The sequence below is a fragment of the Sinohyriopsis cumingii genome, chromosome 9 (genome assembly GCF_028554795.1).
Source record: "Sinohyriopsis cumingii isolate HCF-2022 chromosome 9, ASM2855479v2, whole genome shotgun sequence".
NCBI classification, from domain to species: Eukaryota; Metazoa; Mollusca; class Bivalvia; order Unionida; family Unionidae; genus Sinohyriopsis; species Sinohyriopsis cumingii.
In genome coordinates, this window is record NC_142969.1 from 36767767 (window position 1) to 36786190 (window position 18424).

Sequence of the window (18424 nt, forward strand, 5' to 3'; positions counted from 1 at the left end):
TCTTTTTATCTCTTTTACACTTTGTTTTCTAGGGAAATAAATTATTTGTTGAATTTTAGAAAGCTTGTTTCTGTTCACTCTTTGCCGTTACTTATTTAAAGAGCATAGACTCGCAACAAAAGAAAGGTGACGAGTAAAAACGTTCCGATTTTATTGAAGCATCGGGGACGTACCATTTAGCTTTCGGGAAGGGAGATTGTATATACCTTCAAACCAGGATATTTGTTTTAAGTTTACTTCAATATGATTATTTTTCAGCTAATCCGAGAGATATAATTAATCTTTTCTTTCTACAAACAAGAAAAAGCTAGTAAGGTGCCACATAAATTGTCTCTAAAACACCAAAATCCTTCGCTCCTACTTCCATGACTACAACGATGTGATGATAGTAGCATTGAAAAGTTAAAAAATCTTTGGATTTATATACAAGTGGTACACGCTACAGCTATTCCTTTAGAATAAATAGCTATTTTACTGAATTTTATAATAATCTTCAAAAGAAAACTTAAATATGAATAATCTTTTGTTATATCAAATGATTTCCGATCGACCCTAACTAAAATACATGTACATTAAGAAAATACTTGCAGTCAACATGCATTAGATTTTAGATTTTTTTTTAAATATTCATATTCCTGAAAGAAAAAAAAGATTTATTGTAAGTGATCAATTTGATTTCTGTAGATTAATCTGCTCCTTATCTGCACTAGGTCTCTTCGAGAAGCATCTTAAGGGTTTTATTGCACAACATAAGAAGAAAGAAACATGAAAAGGTAGGTTTTTTGACTGTTTAAATAATATTTTAGAGTAGAATTTTAGTGTACCTTGTCATTGCCTCCAGAACATAATTAGGGTGCGTATATTGGTAAAGCGGTGCCTTCATTTTGGGTTCCATACGATGATAACAAGCATGAAACGATTTAGATCTAACTTTGTACCTGTGTTTCCCTTAGAGCCAAATGAATGGGCCAGATGATTTAGGAGTCAGGAGAACCATAGTTCATGTCAGTATTGCTGGACATTAAATGTGCCGATGCTTTTCAATTTAAGACGATAATGGCACTTTTATTGAAAATATTTTAACACAGCTTAATACATGCATTTCACTTCACATATTCAACGAACTCTAATACAGGTGTTCCGTTTACCTAATAAAGAATTATTTTGATTTGGGGCTCAGGAGCTGCACGATCACGGTTGCCGTTATTAGAATTTGGCATAACATCACATTTAGAGAATATAACATAGCTCGTTAACAAAATAAAATGAAAGGTAATACGAGTTGTGGTCCTTATCCCCAAAAAGAATCATATTCATCGGAGGATTGGTAGCTTCAAAGGAGATATTGCTTTGCCAAAAGCAGACCTGGTCACTATACCTTGTTTCCAGGCAACGACTTCAGTACTACACAATCGATTGATACGTAACTTTACACATGAGTTATTCTCTACTACCAAAATACACATACTGGTACGGGAACTTGTACCTTAAACGTCAAAGTCATCCTTACCAAAATAAAATATCACTGAATTAAATTTCTATTCACAACTTGCGTTCTCTTCAACCGATGTCAAAGAAACTTGCTTGCATGTATAGTAAACAATTTTGTCTAAGAATGAGTCCTTTAAAATTGATTGCTTGTAGTTTTAAATGGAAGCCATTTATTCACCTTTGTATTTCAATTGAAGACAATATATAATAATTTCTTTAAATAATTTCCAAGAAATTTGTATTAGCATTTGCTCAAAAGAACAACTAAATATGCAGAGTTGGTAGTGTGAATGTCACATTAACAAAAATTAAATTAGATTTGGTGATTTTATTTATTTTCTGGACAGGTATTCTCTTTAAGTTCACTGGACATAATGTGCCATTTGCAGTTCCTTTATTGAACCCTTAAAAATAGCGAGACAGACCTAGCTATTTTTGACGTTCATCTACTTCTATATATATATATATATATATATATATATATATATATATATATATATATATATATATATATATATATATATATATATATATATATATATATATATATATATATATATATATATATATATATATATATATATATATATATATATATATATATATATATATATATATATATATATCATCAGTCATCATTGGTGATTTGATTCCTAATCACAGCATCATGTGTTCGCTTGTTTAGGACACTTGGCGAAAGTTCCAAGCGTGTTATTATGATATGGTATGGTCCTGTGTCAGTCATGTGGAATTCATTGTGTTGCTGTATTTGTGTGTCTGTCAACATTTATATTTTGGCACCATATCAATACATTCCAATGCAAATGAAAATGTTATAATTTATGCAAACTCTGCGAATTAAAAATATTGATGTCATAAATATGACCTGAAAAATTATGTATAAACAAGTTTGCATTTAGGTGAATGTGTTTCTTTCTCTGTAATCCCATACTGTAAAATCAGTATAGGAATTTCAGGAAAGAGCATCTACATTATATACTTACAATTTCAACCATTGTTTTAAGGAAATCACCTTGAAGGACGTGGGTCAGGTGATAAAAAATTTGCTGGGCGAAAACTATCTCAAGCATTACATTTTGGATTCATATATGGATGGCGTCGAAGGTAAGAAGTCATGTGTAGGCATGTTTGCTTACTTTCTTCCATATTATCGTGTGGTTAGCTACATACCAGTACATTAAAACACTAATAATCTAAATCATACATGACGATGTTGTCATCTTAAAATCGATCGGATAATGATGTTTTAAATCACTGTGATTATAATAACACAAAATGACAATTTTTACAAGATACATTTCAAAAATATGATATGGCAATAATATCTATGATTTTATTCTTCAGTTTAGAATATACAAGTAATATGCATTTATGCTGCACAATGGGATAGCAGAAAGTGATTGTGACCTAGCACTATACTGCAATGGCATAGCAACACATTCTGGGTCTCGCACATCCTCGCAGTTGCAAGATTACATGGGGGTTACTACGACACTGCATTACTACCGCCCATCTGTATATCAATAGTCGTATATATCCTTGAATCGCTACATATATATGCATATTGGCACTTAGCAAATTATTTGCTTCTGTCCAAATCAAAGAAATAGGATCAGCAATTGTAATGTTTTTATGTAGCAAGAGTTAAATGTCAGTGATGATTATAGTTAGACCAGGTTTTCCCGTTGGAAAGACTTCACATTTTATTACTTTATTGGTGAAGTGAAAATCTCTCTCTCTCTCTCAACACACACACACACACACACACACACAGACAGATATATATATATATATATATATATATATATATATATATATATATATATATATATATATATATATATATATAAACAAATAATTGATTCTTGTTTCATATCAGTCTATGGGAACCATTGATCAGGGTTTGTGGTTGTGTTCAGCTATAATTCGATACGAATTATTATTTTATATTATTCATTGAGTTAATAAGTACTCATTGCTTTATGAATATTGTATTATTTCGAATTTTTGGAACTTGTTCAAAAACATTCTGGATTGCATAGTTGTTATAAAACGGATATTGAAGACTATTTGTATTTATTCGGAACATTCTATTCATTTGGAATGTTGATACAACCTTAATATTATTAGGGATTTAATTCACAATAATATAAGTGTCTCTTTTAAATTTCCACTTTGTAGCTTAAAAATAAATTATTGGCTGAGTTGACTAAACTTGAGGGCTTCGCGTCGTTCTTTTACATAGAATAAGACCTAAAGTCATGACAACAGGAAGTCCCATTTAGAAACCAACCAACATTCCTTTGTTGTTTTATACTCAACTCCTTCTATATTGTATTGTCTTGAAATTTTGAATATTTGTTTGAAACATTAAAAAAAACATGCACAACGTCTTAGGAATATGCTAAATTAATTTGAAACAAAAATACTAATCGAAATGTTAAGTTTTCCAAAGATATTTCCTTAAGGCATTTAATTGGTTAACATATTCCTTGAACATTTTTAATGCATTTTTAAAACCTTATTGTTGGAGATATAATAGAAATGTGCTTGATTTAGATGAAGGTGCTAATTACAATTTAGTGAAGGTTATCTTGAACCATATCATTTTTGTTAACGTAATAATCTTTAGTTACTATAATGAACTGATTCAGTTTTCATTGCTTTACCCATAAATAAGACTGCTCGGTTGAGGCGCATGTAATGTGTTTGCGCATGATACATTTAAGGATACTAAATTATTTATATTCGGAAACAAATATTATACCGCTCCGCTGGCCTAAAGTTAGCGCTTCCGCCTCGGATGCGGGAGGTCGTGAGTTCGAACCCCGGTCGAGTCATACCAAAGTATTATGAAAACGGTATTTACAGCTACTTTACTAGTCGCTCATAATTAAGAGGCTTGTTTTAGGACTGGTTGGCCAGATGTCAGTATAATGTCACTGGGTGGGATATCATGCTATAGCATTAGCAGTTTTTGCGGTTGTGTTAACTGTCGCTCTTCTTAATTCCTAAAAGTGCGATGAAGATTGAGAGATGAGTTTTATCCACCAGTTGATCTTATGTGTATTTACTATTTTCTATTAAAATATTTTGATCTGAAAACCTTAAGTTACGTGGTTGCAGCACTGTTAATGTATGGGCAAGTGAAGAAACGAAGAGTATCATTTATTGAAATTCAGACACATGAGTTTGACATTAAGTAATATCATAACGAGGGGAAAATAAGAATAACAGGTAATTATTTATGAGTTTGTATCTGGTTCTCTGTTTTTCTAAAATATTGATTTCGCTAGCGTGCTTTTAGGCTGGCGCTATCGGAGGTTTCTTCGGAGGTCACTGCGCATATTGAATGAAATATCGCTTTTGTTTAATCTGACTGCTGCATTGTTGAATTCAATGACGTGATTGTCTATACGACATAATTGTTTTAAGTCATTTCGTTTAAATTTATACGTAGTCATATAAGCTAATATGACTTTTTCTCTCACAAGGTGTAGTTCTGAAGAAATCTGAGAAGGAACCTGCTTTTGAGAACCCCTGTCTAGATCTTCTTATTTGGTCAGTACTAAATAATCGTCCAGATATAGCCAAATGTTTCTGGCGGCACGGGAAGGTAAACATAAGCTGTTTATTGCTTAACTCCAGGGATTAGTGAAAATATTTTTGCTCCCGTACATCCCGTATGTATCTCTGTCCGTCCCTGATAAGATTTGCTATTGCTACTCCTCCCACAAACTTTGGAGGATTATAATGAAACAATGCACAATATATTTTTCTCTGCTCTTTCTTTTTCCTTGCCATATTTTGGGATATTTGTTTACAATGTATCGAACATGGAACACATTTTATTTTGGAAATTCAGATCAATCTTGCCTTTCCTTCCAAACTGGTTGTATAATTTTATTGAAACTTTGTTGGCTAGATACTGGTTGGTTTAGTTGCACAATATCATTTTACATTTTCCTCTTGTATATATTTAGGGACATTTCAGGCAGAAAAGCGATATATTTTGGGAATGTAGATGTGCACGGTTGAACTTTTCCAGTCAGTTGTGGGGAATGTATTTTGAACGGATATTTACAACTGGGTTTTGTGAGACTTCTCCTTCTATGACTCTCGGGAAATGCTATCCATTTTTGTCATGTTGTAATGTTTGGGCAGTAAGGTGGTGGTGGTAATATACTTAAGATTGTTCTACCAATTAAATTCTAAGGGCTCAGTATGTTTATTGGGTATTTATGCAATACTATGAACACCGTCCCGGTGGCCTAAGAGGTTAGAGTGTTCGCCTCGGATGTGGTCGGTCAGAGATCCAACCCCTGCCGAGTCATACCAACGACTTCTAAAATTGATACTGCAGATGCCTTGCTTTGGGCTCAGTATTTAAGGTTGGTGTTAGGACTGGTCGGCCTGGTCATAATGTGACTGGTTGGGTCATGATGCTGTATGTCTGCGGTATGATGTTCCAGTGCTAGATATCACTATAGGACACACGGTACTAATGATATGGAAAAATATGAACCAGCCTTGAAATGGGTGAAAACATAAAATAGAGCATATATGGGTTTGGCTGACCCTGATTGATTAGTAAGGTAAGTTATGTTTTAGGATAAAGAACCTTTTGAGAGTTTATCCTAACTGTAAGTCAAACAAATTAGAGACATTGTTTTTTTAAAATGGAATTTCAGTCCCTTAACAGTCTGGAGTTTGGAACACTCATTACTAAAATTAGCACCTGACTCTATGGTGCGGAATTGAATTCACGTGTTTCAAACACATGCAGGTCCAGAAAATGACACGCCTCATATCCTTTCCTCAACACAGAAGCTGACATCCACGTTTCATCTATACTGATAAATATAAGTTTGATCATGAGCACTCAAAAATTTTAAGTTATTGAATTTTTAACATCATGGTGTTTACATAGGTTTACTATGGAAGCTGAATTAGTACTGTGAGTCCTATAGACAGCCACAGCAATACAGTGTCTCCATATATGCAAGTGCAGTTAACATCACTATAAATGCAATCATATGGTTCTGTTTGTGGATAACAAGCAAAATTAATACCCTTTATAAACCACTGAGTAACTGTCAGTGGAATAATAAACACATTCAGATATATCAGCTGTTGCCAAGAAGGGGGGAGGGGAACAATGTTTATATTTGACTATGTTAGGTGGAGTGTTTTGCCCTTTGGTTTATATCTAAGCAATACATATATAAAATGTATATAATTTACCATTTATAGAGTATTTACAGTAAGCAATATGATATTTCCTAGTTGTGTTTTGAAACATAATGCTTCAGATATGATCACTTAGGTCTCTTTCACCATGCTTAATAGTGATGACCTCTCATGATTTTGCATCCCACTCATTTTTTCAGTGTATGTTTTAAAAGTTTATATTTTGCATTTTATTGGAATTATGTCTACCTTAATTTAGGTTTAAATTATATGTCTTCTGGGGGGAAATTTAGGTAATTTTTGTCATTTAAATATCTTTTTCTGTAATAATACATGTATATATAGATGGTCACCTTGAACTTTTACTCATTAATTACATAATGTGACAAGGCTGGTAATATATTTCAGCATTAAATTGAAGAGCGATAAATGGTGATATTAAAAAAGATGATTCTTGTTAGACAGCTTTATTTTAATATTTTTTTCTGATTTTCTTAAATAAAGCAAAAATATTTAAATGTTGCCTGAAATGCCCCATTGGTCTTTAGGTGAAGATGAAATTGCAATATAATGTAATATTCTCTAATGTAATCTTTGAAAAGCAGAACTATTCATATTGCTGACGTATACAATTCCTAGGGCTGTCAATAAAATCAAGGGTGAATATAAGACACACAGTACTAATGGTATGGAAAAATGGGAACCAGCCTTGAAATTGTTGAATATAAAATAGAGTATATATGAGAATGGCTAACCAGGATTGGGTAATAATGTAAGTTATGTTTTAGGAAAAACAATCTTTTAAGAGCTTATCCTAGTTGTAAGTGAAAAAAAATAGAGCCATTGTTTTATTGATGGAATTTCAGTCTTTTAACAGTCTTGAGTTTGGAACACTTATTACTAAAATTAGCACATGACTCTATAGTTCTCTACTGATAAATATAGATTTGATCATAAGCACTCAAAAATTTTAAATTATTGAATTTTAATATCATGGTGTTTGCATAGGTTTACTATGGGAACTGAATTAGTACCGTGAATCCTATAAGCTGCTACGCTGCATATATCGTAACGATATAACTGTATAATTGTTAAAGCTACATTAAATCTAAATCACACACACACACACACACACACACACATTTTACATTATTTATGAATAGAACTGGAAGCTCTTTTGAAAAACTAATTAAAGAGAGAGAGAGCAATAATAAAAGAGAATCCTCTATCTTTTGGAGCATCTGGTTTGGGTCAATTTGTTGTACTAGTCTTTTGTTCAGAACTACGTTAGCCCAGTTTTTATAACGTCGGTAATTAAAGAACCGCGATTCAATACCTGCACAGGCAGTGGCGTCACTGGGGGGGGGTGCGGATAACACCGAGTGACACCATCAGAGGGAATGACACCAAATTTTGTGCAGGAAGTTGGTCCATGGGAGTGACACCATGAGTTACCGCACTGGGTGACAATAACCCTAGTGACGCCACTGTGCCCACGCCAGCTACTTCAATGTGCTTTAAAAAGGCACTAGCTCCCATTGATTCTGCATGATTTAACTCTTAATGTGGTAAAAGTGCCGTTAGAAACCAACAACCAATACTGAGTTATTGTTCTTCGTGAGACGAGTACATACGGCTTGGCAGATAACGTATGTTTAATAGCCATTTTAAGTACCTATGGCTAATTCAATCGTGGCGTCAATCAGATCGGATGAAGCTATCAGTAAATTCTAAAAGAATTTCGTGGTTGCTAACCCATTAAGTAATGCTTAATCCAGGGATGGCGGGGGGGGGGGGGGCGGGGGAGGTCAGATATAGGGATTCAATCCCTCTTCTGCTACCACACCTTTAGTGTGTCCCTCTTACATTGGTTTCTGTGGATACCAGGGTAGATATTTTTCATATGGGCGTGTCCTTTCAATCATCAAAAAATGACATCAACTCCGCACCTGGTGCTTTTATCACTTTTATGGGAGTAGATGCCATGCACATGATGTCTCTGGGGTTCTCTATACTCTATTATTTCGACGATTTGTTGCTCCATTATGGCCGGCTACAGTTGCTAACACTAGAACTGTCTGATTGTGTGTTCATAGTGACTAGTCTCGATAAGTTACCGACTGTAGTGAAATCAGAACTTACTCCATCTCTAGATTTCGACTGAGTTGAAGACTGTCTTCACAAATTGATTCGTTCTAGTCCCAACAGGCTCCTTTGTACATTTTCCTAACCAAAAATCCAGAGAAAACCTGTGCAGTGGATGCTTTACCGCACAAATGGGATCATCTGTTCACTTACACCTTCCCAACCTTCAATATGATTCCACAAGTACTTTAGAAATTTAGGACCTCCACGAAATGACAGGACAGATGTAGTCAAAATGCTTGAATAGTCAAACAAAGAACAAAAGGTTCGAGTGTGCCATGATATTGTTCGCTCGGTTCGCATAACTTAAAATTTGCGTTTTTCACATATAAGAACATATTGTTATCTAAATCGTCTCCTAACCTTTAGAGAATGTCTAGTTTGCCTATTTTCCTATAGATTCACACAATCGTTTCTAACTAAAAAGAATGTATTAAATGCAGAACTTTGAGTCATACTCTACCTTGCTTTACTTCGAGTTTTGATAAATTCTATAGCAAGTTTTGAAAAGAAAACGTATTAATTTTCAGGTTTTGTTTATTTTCAATTGCTAGCAATGACACACATAATTGATCAACAACCAGAATCCTTTCTGTAAAATATAAAGAATGTCATGCCTTGATGACTTCTGTCATATATGGTCAAATTCGGTTTTGGCGCAAACTAAAATGACTTCAAAAAGGCTTTTGACAAACGTTCAGAATATGACAAAGTATTTTCAATTATTAGCTAATGTTGATAAAATGATTTTGGTGAAAGTAAGCATGCAAATCCAATTTACCTTGTTAACCAGTTAATTTGCTTCTTTTCTACACTGGACGTTCATATTAATACGTTACAGAAGAGCATTCTTCTTTGGTTCCATTACTAAATATGATAATATATAAAACTTACATAAAAAAGAACAAAAACCAACCTAACCATTATATAGCTTTGCTATATGTTTACAGGATGCTATTGCTACTGCCCTATATGCACATGCTTTATTCTCCGCCATGTCACACCATGCTGAAGATAGAGAGCTAGATCTTCAGATTGACAAAAACAGACGGTAAGATTCATTATAATAATTACATTTGACCAAGAAAGCCTGAGCTAGAACATTAAATATTGTTTAAGAAACATGCATTTTTCAACCTAGAACATTGGTCTGTTGCATAGGTCTGTTACATTTTATTCTTTTGATTATTCTGTGACAGCTGGTGAGTTCGTAAAGCAAATTACAAAAGTATTGCTTAGTGCTAAAATATTATTAATGTCTAGTGTTTGTTTTCTCAATCATTTCCTATGAAAGGGTGTTATTTGTCTTGAAGAATTTCAAATTGATGAAAAAATTTCGTATCACATTTATTTTAAAGTCAGTTACTTATCTGATATTTTGTCCTGTAAATTTACTATAGCTGTGATTACGTTTTACTTGCATCATTATTTTATTGCAGATATTTTTATTAAGTTATTGTTTTAGTTTTTATTGCACGTTTGTGAACATTTTAGAGCCTGCTCTATAATGCTGATGATTTGTTTATCAAGGCGCTGATAAAAATAAATTCCAATGAAAAGCATATATTTCGAAACACACGAAAATTGAAAGCCAAGAAATTAATTTATACCCATGGAAACAAATGAATTAACCTTAGCTGGATGTAAAGATTACAACAATGACCACACCAAATCAACCGCAATACATGATGTACCTAACGACAAATTAACCAGATATATATTCGTTACTCAGATATTAAAACTGGTATCGCAATTGAATATCATGTAAACCAACGTTAAACAGATTTAAAGTCTTTTTCCACCTGTTCTAATTAAACAAAGCTATGTAGACATATTAAAATTTAAAGCTGTACAGCAGTGATAGGTATCAATACCATTTTTTAATATCTACTGATACATTTTCGATTGTCTATTGATCTTTTATTTACATTCGCAACATCATGCAATTAAAGCCTAATCTAACCGAGAAATAATTGCTCGTGACTGCACCCACAAAATCCAAGTAAATAAAGAAAATGACGGAAAATAAATTCATTTATCCTACTATCGCCTGAATAAGAGAGACCCGAAATGCTTAGATCATGTTTTGTCTTCTAGTATTATGTAAGCATATGAACCTAACTCAACATAAACAGGAAAACCTGAATCCATCTAGCTATTAGACATCCAATTAATTGTCATTTTTTGCGTTATCCTAAATTAGTTTCATCGTAATAACTCAAAAGATGGAAGACTCTTGCACTAGTTTACATCAAGAGATGCTGGAACTTTAAGATGTTGTATTTTGATTCTTGTGCTATATTTATCCTTCTTTCTTATGTTCGCTGTTAAGCTTATTAGGGATCTGAGACAATGAATAGGTATTTAAGAAAATATGAATGCGAAATGGCTGCATTTGAATTAGCTGCAAATTTATAAATGTCTTTTTACAATCATTCAATGTAAGAAGTAAACATTAAAGGGAAGACTTGGCTCTTAAAGGAACAATGTAATATGCCTTCCCGAAAAGTTATTAAACATGAAAAAAGAACGTAATGAAACATCAAATGTATTATCTAATTATAGGTAAACAACGTGCCTTACAATATAATACAGGGCACAAACATCATGTTATTTCCAACCACTTCAAGCTTTCTAGACAGTAATCAGGGATGGTTGTATATACAATCAATATTTCCTTCTTCTATCTTCTGTTCAAAGAAATTTGGTTACATCATAATGCAAGGAGAAAACCTTTTTCAGAATAGCACAGACAGTAAGAACAAATGCATATTTATCTGCCAAATATTATGTATTGTTAAAAAGTACGAAATATATTATTTTAGAAGCCATTATGACATCAGTATAAAATGCAGAGTGATAGTATTGCAAGATAAATTAATCCTGAGATGATGATTGCGTATATGATGAAAACTCGTGGGTATCTTGCGACATTTTGCTCATTATCGTTAGTCTCACATGTAACATCATAGGTATTGTTACTGAAGCTGAAAGACAAAACAGACGATGTTCATGGTGGCAGTGTTAATACTGATGTTATGAGGAAAACCACGAACGCTCTGAAAGTGCATTGAATCCCCAGCGATAATAACCAGAAGGTTTCTTTTGGTAAGTCTGCTGACCGAACGTCATACTTTCGGCTGTTAAGTACACGACCGGTATGAGGCACTATTGGACCTGCTTGCCCTGTCTGTCTCGCTGCTGTACAATTCAGCATCTTAGATAATATGAAACGTGGGCGGTGTTCCAACGGGACTGGCAGCACTGTGACTGAGTGATCCAAGACCAGGTAGACCCATTGTGACTTAGGACTTTTCTCTCACTTTTCTTTAATCTCAAGGGTGAATGTGCTCTAAAGCACATTGACCGGCGAGAACTCCTGACTCACGCTGTGACGTAGAGTAAACCACTGTGGCATTCCATAGGAGACAGTATCCTACTTCTCCCACAACTAGCGGCAACAGTGACCACCGACCTCCTTTGCACATGATTAGCTTAATAATTTGAATGTACAGAAGCAGCTTCTTACAAAGATAAAATATATGGTCGCCCATGCTTAGGACACCCCGAGTGTTTAAATTAGTACATAAAATCGCTTGTATATTCCATTAGCAAACACAGTTGTGCCATTGAGAGCTACCTTTATGACACCCCAAGTGAGATGGAACTTAAGTTGGCACCTGTGAGTGGTAGAGCAAAAGCTGCTATCCAGCACAATAGGTATATAGCAAACTTGTTTGGGAACCACTTCCATGTGCCGCTCGACTTAGAGCTGTTAAATCATCACATGTCATACTACCAATCAAAACTTCGATACCACCTCACTTTCAATCTGGCATTTAAAGAGTTCGGTTAATATACTAAGTACACATATATGGGGGCGAGCATCATCATCAGTAATATATCTCTCGAGGATGCCGTTACAACCCATGATCGCGGATATCTTGTACACCCGAGCGCCTTTAGAATGGTAATGACATAGATTTGCTCTTCATATCTTAGCAGTCAGAAGAAATTAAATTCTTACAATCTGACATACCGTAGTCATGCACAGTTCAATATCCGTTCAGTTTCGCTCTTGTGCTGCTCGTCCACCTCTTTTACATTGCTGGCAAATAGGATGACATGTAAAGACGACCTGCTACAATTGCTAGGCCACCTCGTAGATGATAAAACTGTACCGCCTGGAGAATCAAATTTTTCAGTACGGTATTATTTGTTAATCTTAGCAAGACTTTAATTAGTATAAACATCTCCCTGGATGTTTAACCTTTGTGACTTGACTTTCCGATGACTGCTAAGGTATGAAACAATTTCCTGATTTCTTGAAGTACCCCACCGTATTTTTGTCGTTATGACAGAAGAGCAGATCGCAAAACTTAAAGATATATACTATAGACCAGGAGGCTAATGGAATTGCAGCCATAAAGAAGCTTCCCAAAGGACCAAAATCGTACAAGCGCGCCATCACACAAAATCACCATATCGATTTTAATGTTTCAATCCTTAATTAGGTGCACTGTTACAATTTCTTTTTTCTGTCCAGCAACAGGGCTGGGCGATAGATTTAAACTTATGCACGGACCATGCATGGCGAATCCAATCCTTACAGCAGGTGCGCCCTATTGCCATACAGCAAATTCATCTGATTGTGCTAGAAGTCATACATGATATTATTCTTTGATTAGAATGCCTGTCCCGTATGGATATGGTGGCTTAGATTTGTGGAATCTACAGCAGCAAGATTGTCGTACAAGTTATTTCGTGTCTTTAATAAATGGCATCAATCAGACGGGATAGTTTGTCGTTCTCACCCTCAGACCTTACGAGATTAACTAGAATTTGCTCCCACTGGTTTTCCAGTCTTCCAAAATAGAGAGTTGTTCATCAGTTTGAACTCAATATATACGTAGATTTGTAAGTATGGTACCAACCATGCGCTTCTGTCAAACTCAAGCACATGGTCAAACTTTGTGACGTATCAACCTTAACCTCAAGCTGTAGCTTTTTTGGATCACGTATATTTTTTATCTGCATACTTTAAATTAGCTTCATGCTTTCCGTCATGTTACTGCACAATTTGCTCAAAATGCAATTTGATAGTTATGGTCTCAGATGTCAGAAAATATTGACTGTGCGCGCCATGAAGCTTTTCTGAATAAAGATATTTCCTAATAATATGCAGTCATTGCTTACAAACGTATCGCAAAATAATCACTTTTTGGAAGACTCTGCGTATTAGCCCATATATCCAGGTAAATAGATTTGCTGTTATATCAGGGGCACATTGGATTTTATTTTTCGGATATCGTTGCCTTACCATAGAAATGACACCGTGGATGCCCTTCTGAAACATTTGCATATCAATATCGGTCAGCAGCCTGAGTTTTGGTGCACGTACCACTTTCGGAGTCTGTTCTTCAAGTTTTCTATTACGCTGAGATTAAATTTTGCTGCTTGACCTATTTATACGTCAACATTAGAAGGTATTTTGCATGTAGAATTCGGGATTCTATCTTATAAATCAGAGTCTTAATTCAGTATTGTACATTTTCCGAAACACATTCTCTCCTGCGCTCGATGTTTTAAAAACCATTTCGGATTAAGGTATGGAATACAGTATGTTTACACATTACCAATGTGAAATAAGTTATATAACACATTGCAGTCATTACTGATGGGCAAGGACACAACTAAAAAGTTTAAGTTTCATCTCACTTTCCTTTCCATTCGATTAATTTAAAACCATTTGATATTAATATTTCCCGGAACAATTACGCCTTTTTCCTGACATTACTGTGGCGGAGACAAACTATGCGAGGTATGATTAGAGCCGGAGCTTCAGAAATTAAATTATTGGCGAATGCGTGGGATGGCAGAGTCCCCCGAAGATAAGAGTAAGCGTGGAAACCGTCTAGATTGAGAGGATTATTCCACTAGGAACTGAATAATCATTTGGGCAAAGCTGATGTTAATCTTACCTTGCAGTAATGCTGCCTTCCACCAGTGCGTCGAAAAGTTAAATTTCAGGTCATTATGAGATAAATACATAGTGTTCTGTTTTGACAGGAATTAATGCCAAACAATGAGTGTTATGAGAGCTTTAATTCCATGGCTAAAAGAAGAGGGACTTTACTTCGCGTCTTTATCGAAAGGTCAATCAAAATAAGATTATTAATTTCTAGTGATCCTCCCGGTAGTCCACGAGATCAAAACACAGAGCCTCCAACACAAATCATGACAAACACAATTGGTCTTTACCTCCAGTGATGTCAGAAAAAGAGGCGGGTTAGAACTTGTTGGTCTATTGACCAGGTAAAACGTTGCAAATTGCAAGGATTTTTATTTGTTGTTTTAAGCAGTAGGCGTGATCAACACGAGACAGTAATGCAGTGATCAGCATTGCCATGCAAATAGTCTTACTAATTTAGTTGGAAAAAGTGTTCATGATGGTTTATGAGTTTATTTCGTTTGCTAGCGGTGAGTTTATAAGTGTGAGTATATATCATCGACCTTTGCCATAACCAAGAAATATTTACTGTTTTTTAATGGATGCAATTTTGAATAATTAAGCATCATCACCAGACTTTATATGGATAACATCTCATATATCGCAGTGTTTCGTTTTTGAAAGTGAAGGTAATATTTTAAATTTCCCATAGCTGCTCTTTTGATTCTTAAAACGAATGATAAAGGTCAGTAATGCTATGTTACTATGTCGTAATAATCGGATCGGATTTCATCACTGAACAATTCTAGGGATGTTATCACGATAGGCAAATTGCACAATTACATTGCTTCTGTTTTGTTCTCTTTACATTTGACAGCGAGTTTATGACCTTAGCCGTAGACGTTGCACAACAGTGTTATGAAACGGATGAAAAGATAACACAGTGGCTGCTAAGACGTGAGATTAATCAATTGGGTAACACTACTTGTATTGAACTTGCCGTGAATGCACGTGACAAAAGATTTATTTCTCTACAAGTGTGCCTTGATATCTTCAGCAAGGTCTGGATGGGAAGGTTGGTGAAAGAGAATAGCCTGATGAAGGTAAGTAAAATTCATAATTTACTACCCAAAGATGTAACCATATTAGTTCATGCATTCACTGGTATGCTGCTTGCCTTAAACCATCGCGTCTCTGAAGTCAAACCTTTCTAGAGAATCGGCAAACGTTTCAGACGTACTTCTGACACTACATACCTCAAATTTATTTTGAGCATATATTCGCAGATAAAAATCTTTTATCAGCAATTAATTTGACAATCAAGCATACAAAATTTTAATGACGTCACTGTTGCTATTTATTGTGATTGCTAATTCACACTCTATGGTTCTGTAAATATGACAAGGGAAGGAAACTTGTTAGCACATTCTTCTATACGCCGATGTGTTGAATTTTTCATTCCAACATAAATAGCACGCTATGCAGGCCTGGATAAATTAGATATATTTACCAATCATTTTTTTATATTCTGCTACCTTACAATTACTACTTTTCACTAACACCAGCCAATTGTCTCTCAAGTTTCTGTATTTACAGTGTTGCTTCTGAAGTTGGTAGTTTTGGGTTACGAGTTTCAACATAGATGTGCTAATACAAAGACGGTCATTGAAATCACAGCCAACAAACTTCAACAATAGATGAAATATACGCAGGGATATTTTTATGTTATCCCTGCAACATTTCAATCAAAAGAAAAGAAAGAAATCCGTCCCTTTAAACATATTGAATTAGTGTTTAAGTTGCTATCTATTATTCACCATTCATGTTATTGAGACAGTATGATGTTGACAATGCTGTATTAGAGAAATTCAAACAAGATAAAAATGTAAATTCTAGGATGTTTATAAAACATGTGATAAAAACTTACCAATTAAGTTTAACTTGTGCAATATTGGTGACATCTAGTACGTGAAACGGTATCTACTGAACCATCAAATGTTTTAATAATTCAGAAATTTTCCTCATGAAGCTTGTTATATATATATATATATATATATATATATATATATATATATATATATATATATATATATATATATATATATATATATATATATATATATATATATATATATATGTAAAGGTCATTTGTTATATCATAACCATCCCATAAGTTAAATCAAACATTTGTTTATGGTATATCCATAAAAAGATTTGAATAAGGCACACACATAGGTGCGTCGTATAGCAGAACAATACCCTTAATTCAAGTTCCAGTGAGCAGTTAGGAAAATGTAATCCGTATTTGAAGGGCAGTTTCCGTAACAATAATTGGTGAAATATACTAATGATGTTGCAATAGGAGATTAACTAACTATCATGTTCTGACAGCACATTACATAACATAATCAATGACCGTTATCACTATATAGATATAATTTTATTTCGTTGCATATATATTATTAAAACAGTACATTATATTAATTGACCTAAAGGTGTCTCAAATATTAATTCATAATGTCTCCCTCAAAGTCAAAACCATGCACTGAATGTTGTAAGTCAGAGATAAGTATCTGATTCGTTTTTTTAATAAAAATAATTTATATATATATAAAATTTAATCATGTCCACGCTTTTTCCACACAAAAAATCAATATCTAACACAACTGTCAAAATCATTAGCATGGGAAAATTCAATGACATATATTTGTCAGTGCATAAGATGCATGATTGATTTAGTGGTAATTACAGATGGTTAATCAAGTGGTATGAAGACCATATGGGACAGGAGTTATACTGATGTGATGGCATTTAAAGATCATCTATGTTCTGCCAAATATTTCAAAATGTGGCTGTTGTTTAAAGTAAATCAATCAATTGTATGGAATGGCAAAATATTAACAAATATGCATATAGATATTGTTTTGTGACTCTTATTATGTATCTTATTATTTGTTTTAGTCACGACTGTAAATTGTAATGATCAACTTTAATCAATATATCAATTATTTGTTGTACACGTGTATACAATAATATTTTAAGATCTTAAGAGAGTAGATTGCGAAGTATCTATAAATAGTTGTTGACGAAGTTGGTTACGACCATTAACAATAATAACAATGTTATAGTAAAATTTGCAAAGAGTCACGTTGCTATCAGTAGCAAAATGCGTTTTCACTCAGCATATAAGGACGTGGACCTGGACAATTTTGTCACCCTTTTTTCTTATGTTCTCAAAAACTGCTTAAATACTTTGACTTCATATTGTTACGAGTCTATGCTCTTAAAATAAGTAACAGAAAAGAGAGAAGACAACAAGATTTGTAAAATTTAACAAGTAATTTATTTCCCCAGACTACCAAGTGAAAAATGAGAACAAATGACTTACGGTTTTGCGAATTAAATCCAAAAATGATACGAAAATTAAAAACACAAGTCCTAGTAATACAATGTCCCGAATGAAACTGAGTTCAAGTCCCGAGATCAAAATTTGAAAGCGATGACGTATGTTATAGTCAGGGGAGTGCTGATGTGTCAACAGTTTCTTGTTGAATCACATAAATATTATTCCAGGTTTGAATTTAGTATAAATTCCAGTGAATGTCTTTATCCAAGAATTTGTCAGAG

The 18424-nt window shown here is 34.0% G+C and overlaps 1 protein-coding gene across 1 annotated transcript in view; it reads left to right on the top strand.

The window, feature by feature from the left end:
- The window catches only part of LOC149791556 (transient receptor potential cation channel subfamily M member 2-like), a 154349-nt gene that overhangs the window by 57966 nt on the left and 77959 nt on the right, over positions 1-18424 (top strand). Inside the window, exons 11-14 of the mRNA XM_089969447.1 lie at positions 8902-9030; positions 9798-9898; positions 12460-12567; positions 15675-15900. Coding sequence (XP_089825573.1) covers positions 8902-9030; positions 9798-9898; positions 12460-12567; positions 15675-15900 — 564 coding nt within the window. The remainder of the gene's footprint in view (positions 1-8901; positions 9031-9797; positions 9899-12459; positions 12568-15674; positions 15901-18424) is intronic.